Source organism: Hypanus sabinus, unplaced genomic scaffold, assembly GCF_030144855.1.
Source record: "Hypanus sabinus isolate sHypSab1 unplaced genomic scaffold, sHypSab1.hap1 scaffold_1198, whole genome shotgun sequence".
NCBI lineage: Eukaryota > Metazoa > Chordata > Chondrichthyes > Myliobatiformes > Dasyatidae > Hypanus > Hypanus sabinus.
Genome location: NW_026779259.1, coordinates 113,170 through 119,169, shown reverse-complemented (window position 1 = coordinate 119,169; position 6,000 = coordinate 113,170). Strand labels below are relative to the sequence as shown.

The following is a 6,000-nucleotide window of genomic DNA, read 5'->3' as shown; positions in this document are numbered from 1 at the left end:
CCCGGGAGTGTGTGATGGGACGGTGTGGAGGGAGATTCACTCTGTGTCTAACCCCGGGAGTGTGTGATGGGATGGTGTGGAGGGAGCTTCACTCTGTGTCTGACCCTGGGAGTGTGTGATGGGACGGTGTGGAGGGAGCTTCACTCTGTGTCTGACCCCGGGAGTGTGTGATGGGAGGGTGTGGAGGGAGATTCACTCTGTGTCTGACCCCGGGAGTGTGTGATGGGACACTTCAAAGAGAGCTTCACTCTGTATCTGACCCCGGGAGTGTGTGGAGGGACGGTGTGGAGGGAGCTTCACTCTGTGTCTGACCCCGGGAGTGTGTGATGGGACGGTGTGGAGGGAGATTCACTCTGTGTCTGACCCCGGGAGTGTGTGATGGGACGGTGTGGAGGGAGATTCACTCTGTGTCTGACCCCGGGAGTGTGTGATGGGACGGTGTGGAGGGAGCTTCACTCTGTGTCAGACCCCGGGAGTGTGTGATGGGACGGTGTGGAGGGAGCTTCACTCTGTGTCTGACTCCGGGAATGTGTGATGGGATGGTGTGGAGGGAGCTTCACTCTGTGTCTGACCCCGGGAGTGTGTGATGGGACAGTGTGGAGGGAAAATTATGATGTGTCTGAACCACCATGTCTGCCCAGAGCGTGTGATGAACGAGGCGTGTCCCGCACGGAATTTCTCGGAGGTCTCCAATACTGGACAAGTGTGCTCAAGGGGCTGTCTGCGCAACCGGGACTGTTGGAAACGTCAGTGTCACTGCGATGGGGCCTGTGGCCTTAGCTGTGTCCGGAAGGGTACGTCTGAACCTTTCCCCCTCCACCTTCCCTCCTTCAGGGGAGATCAAGGTGTGCTGTGGCAGTGGTGGTGAAAGAGAGAGGGAGAGAAATTGGGGAGAGGGAAGGGGAGACAATGCAGGTAGAGAGGGGGAGAGTGGGGTAAAAGAGCAGGTAAAGGGCACAGGAGGGAGGGATGAAAGAAAGGGGAAGAGAGAATGAGAGAGTGCAGTAGAGAAGGCATGAGTGAGAGAGGGGGGAAAGAGAGCAGGTAAAGAGGGTGAGAGGGGGAGAAAGAGGGAGAACAGGTCAAGAGGGAGAACAAGGGCATGAGTGGGAGAGAGAGGTGAAAGGAATGTAGAAGAGAGAGGGATGAGAGGGAGGAGGTGAGGGTCAAGATAGGGGAAAAGAGAGGGGGTAGAGTGGGAGACATAATTGGGGTAAGATGGGGAGCGAGCATGAGTAGGGGAAAGTGGGTGAGAGAAATGGGGAGATTGGGTTAGAGGATGAGAGAGAGGGTGGGAGAGTGTGAGTGGGAGACAGATCAGGTGAGAGAAATGTGGGGGAGAGGGTGGAGGGACAGATCGGGTAAAGGAGAGAGACGGCAGGGGTGGGAAAGGGCGTGGGGGAGAAAGTCTGAGAGACGGGGGAGCAGGGTGGGGGTAGAGTACACAATCAATCTAAACTTCTTCACTTTGTTTGGACGGTTTCTCTAGTTTCGGCTCAAGTGGGAGAATGCATACCAGAGACAGGCGACAATGACATGCAACCAGCTGTCAGCCCTGACATTACCCCCTCCAAACCCCCCAGCTGGGCTGCACACTGAACCCGTGTAGCCTTTACACACCGTGCATGTGACTGACAAAAGGAGGTCAGAGGCCAGAAACCTGCAGTGGATAATTCCCCTCTTCATTCCTCAAAACCTCTCCCCCCTCTGTAAGTCTCAGGTTAGTGTGCTGAGAGAGCCCCTGTGCTGCACGGATAAAAGAGACTTGGACAACATCAACAGATTCAGATTCAGTTTATTGTCATTTAGAAACCACAAATGCAATGCAGTTAAAAAATGAGACAACGTTCTCCGGAATGATATCACGAAAAAGCACAAAACAGACCACACAAGAAAAACCACATAACGTTTGGTCCGGAGTCCGGAGAGGCTGCTGTGTATCGATATCGCGCTACCGTCTTGGCACGTTCCCCGGAAAGGAACTCCAAACCCACCAGACAAAACAAGACTACCCAGACCCACCGAGTCAAGAGACCAACACTACCACCCAACAAACCAAAAACCTACACAAAAACCACATAGTTATAGTTAACATTTAGTTACAACGGTGCAGACAATACCATAATTGATAAAGGACTAACTGACAAAAACCACATAATTTAACATATAGTTCCAACAGTGCAAAGCAATACTGTAATCTGATAAAGAGCAGACCATGGCACCGTTTAACAGAAAGTCTCAAAGTCCCGACAGCCCATCATCTCACACAGACGGAAGAAGGAAGAAAAACTCTTCCTGCCATGACCCTCCAGCGCCGCAGCTTGCCAACACGGCCTTCTGGGAGCCCCGACCACAACCAACTCCGGGTCCGTCCAAAAACTTCGAGCCTCCGACCAGCCCTCCGACACCGAGCACCATCTCTGTTGAGCGCTTCGACCCCGGCCCCGGCCGCCAAGCAACAGGCAAAGCCGAGGATTCGGGGCCTCCTCTCCGGAGATTTCTCGATCGCACAGTAACAGCGGCAGCGAAACAGGCATTTCAGAAGTTTCACCAGATGTTCCACCGTGTTCACCCGTCCGTCCCCGTCAAATCAGGATTGTACATGGCATCCTACTTAACAGATATTCATCCCGGAGTGGCTGCTGCGTTGCGCCGCCATCACTGATCTCAGCTCGTGTTCCTGAATGTGGGCATCACCAGTGGCCTGTCCTGGTCCAACCACGTAGATGTTACACCAACACCTCTATGACCTCAGAAGCGTAAAGACATTCAGTAAAGACCCTGTCAACCCTCGGTACGGCAACTGCCCCGCCTGGGACCGCAGGAAACCGCAGAGAGTTGTGGACACACAGCTCAGCACAGCACGGAAACCAGTCTCCCCTCCATGGACTCTGTCTACACTTGGTAAAGTGTAGACCCAAATCAAATACCCCAGCCACCCCAGACATTCTCTGTTCTCCCCCTCCCATCGGGCAGAAGATACAAAAGCCTGAAAGCACGTCCCACCAGGCTCGAGGACAGCTTCTACCCTGCTGTTATCAGACTATTGAACGGTCCCCCAGTACGATAAGACAGCTTCTACCCCACTGTTATCAGACTATAGAACGGTCCCCCAGTACGATAAGACAGCTTCTACCCCACTGTTATCAGACTATTGAACGGTCCCCCAGTACAATAAGACAGCTTCTACCCCGCTGTTATCAGACTATTGAACGGCCCCCCAGTACGATAAGACAGCTTCTACCCCGCTGTTACCAGACTATTGAACGGTCCCCCAGTACGATAAGACAGCTTCTACCCCGCTGTTATCAGACTATTGAACGGCCCCCCAGTACGATAAGACAGCTTCTACCCCGCTGTTACCAGACTATTGAACGGTCCCCCAGTACAATAAGACAGCTTCTACCCTGCTGTTATCAGACTATTGATTGGTCCCCCAGTACGATAAGACAGCTTCTACCCCGCTGTTACCAGACTATTGAACGGTCCCCCAGTACGATAAGACAGCTTCTACCCCGCTGTTATCAGACTATTGAACGGCCCCCCAGTACGATAAGACAGCTTCTACCCCGCTGTTACCAGACTATTGAACGGTCCCCCAGTACGAGAAGACAGCTTCTACCCCGCTGTTATCAGACTATTGAACGGTCCCCCAGTACGATAAAACAGCTTCTACCCGCTGTTATCAGATTATTGAACGGTCCCCAGTACGATAAGACAGCTTCTACCCCGCTGTTATCAGACTATTGAACGGCCCCCCAGTACGATAAGACAGCTTCTACCCCGCAGTTATCAGACTATTGAACGGTCCCCCAGGACAATAAGACAGGCTCCTGACCTCTACCTCCTCATTGTCCTTGCATTTCATTGTCTGCCTTTAACACATTATTCTGCATTCTATTATTGTTTTCCTCTGTTATGTCTCAGTGTATTGTGTAATGATCTGATCTGTCTGCAAGACAAGCTTTTCATTGTATTTTGGTACGTATGACAATAATAAATCAAATTACTGATTAATTTCATATTCTTTCTTCTCTCTCTCTCCCCCTCTCTCCTCTCCCTCTGTCCTCTCACTCTCTCTCTCCTCTCACTGTTTCTCTCTCTGACTGTCTCTCTCTGTCTCTCACTCTCTCTGTCGCTTTCTCTCTCTCTGTCACCTTACTCTTCCCTCTCTCTGTCTCTCTGTCCTCTCTGTCTCTCTCACTTTCTCTCCCTCTCTCACTCACTCTCTCAATCTTTCTCTCTGTCTCTCTCACCTCTATCTCTCTGTCCTCTCTGTCTCTCTCCTCTCTCTCTCCCCTCCCTCTCTCCATCTCTCTCTCTCTCTCTCTCTCTCTCTCTCTCTCTCTCTCAGGTCGGACCTGCCCCTGGCCTGTTTCTGTGGACAATGCCACGGTGAGACTCCTTGGGGGAAACCGCCCCCTGTTTAACCACTGGCTGGAGGTGTCGTGCCTGCCAGGTTTCATCACCCAAGCAGGCCCAACCGTCTCTCGGCACCGTTGCCAGGGAGACCAGAGGTGGAGTGGGTCTATGCCGGAGTGCCAGGGTGAGTGAAGGGAACGTCGGGAAATGTGTGGGACAGACTCCAGAAGCAAGACAAAGGTACTGGGATCAAGGGTGGTAGAACACAGAACAGTCTCTTCAGCCTATACTGTTGGTGCTTGATACTAAACACCTTCACTGAACTAAATTTAGGTTTGAGTATGGTAACCGGAATGAAAGGGTTAATGTATGAGGGGTGTTTGATGGGTCTGTACCTATTCTTGCTGCATTTGGGGAGTTCTCATTGAAATCTATCGAACATTGAAAGATACAGATAGAATTTACGTGGAGAGGATGCTTCCTATATTGGGGAAGTCTAGGACCAGAGGGCACAGCCTCAGAACTGAAGGATATCCATTTAGAACAGAGATGAGGAGGAATTTTCTCAGCCAGAGAGTGGCAAATCTGTAAAATTCATTGCTGCAGGCAGCAGTGGTGGCCAAGTCATTGGCAGAGGTTGATATGTCAGGGCTCCAAACATTACAGGGAAAAGTCAGAAGATTGGGGTTGAGCGGGATAATAAATCGGCCATGCTGGAATGATAGAGCTGACACAATGGGCTGAATGGCCTAATTCTGCTCCTATGTCTATGTCAAATGATCTTAAATCTATTCATTCAACTAAATCCGTCCATTCTGGGCAACTTCTTTTTAAAATCTTCTTCAATCACTATCAAATCTGTAGAACTTGGTACAAGCATATGGTGTGTTGGCCTTCTTTATTCAGGAAACTGAGTTTAAGAATCACGACAAAACGCTGGTGGAACGCAGCAGGCCAGGAAGAAGCACAGTTGACGTTTCCGGCTGACACCCTTTGTCAGGACTAACTGAAAGATACCAGCATCTGCAGATTTCCTCGTGTTTGCATTAAGAATCACGAGGTGCTGGTGCAGCTCTGAAAAACACTGGTTAGATGACACTTGTCACTAGCAGACAAGAGAAATTCTGCAGACACTGGAAATCCAAGCAACAAACACAAAATGCTGGAGGAACATAGCAGGTCTATGCAAAAGACATTTTGAGTGAGACCCTTCAGTAGGACGAGGGAGGAAAAAGCTGAGGAATCAGATTTTGGTGGGGGAGGGGAGGTGATAGGCAAAACTGGGAGGGGGAGGGGTGAAGTAAAGAGCTGGGAAGCTGGTAAAAGAGAAACAGGGCTGGGGAAGGGGGAAATCTGAGAGAAGAGGACAGAAGGCCATGGAAGAAAGAAAAGGGGGAGGAGCACCAGAGGGAGGTGGTGGGCAGGTAAGATGAGAGAGGGAGGGGGGATGAGAATGCCCTCAAATTTATCTGGTCCATTTCCATCACCTCCCTCGCCTTTCTCGATCATTCTGTCTCTATCTCTGGAGACAGCTTATCTACTGATATCTACTGTAAACCCACACAGCTACCCAGACGATATCGCTTCCCACCCTGCTACTTTTAAAAATGCCACCCTCTTCTCTCAATTCCTCCATCT

General features: G+C 50.8%; 1 protein-coding gene across 1 annotated transcript in view; it reads left to right on the top strand.

The window, feature by feature from the left end:
* The first annotated feature begins 649 nt into the window (after window positions 1–649).
* The window catches only part of LOC132386547 (beta-2-glycoprotein 1-like), a 102,463-nt gene continuing 97,112 nt past the window's right edge, over window positions 650–6,000 (top strand). The window contains exons 1-2 of the mRNA XM_059958826.1: window positions 650–794; window positions 4,355–4,546. Of these exons, the coding sequence (XP_059814809.1) occupies window positions 650–794; window positions 4,355–4,546 (337 nt within the window). The remainder of the gene's footprint in view (window positions 795–4,354; window positions 4,547–6,000) is intronic.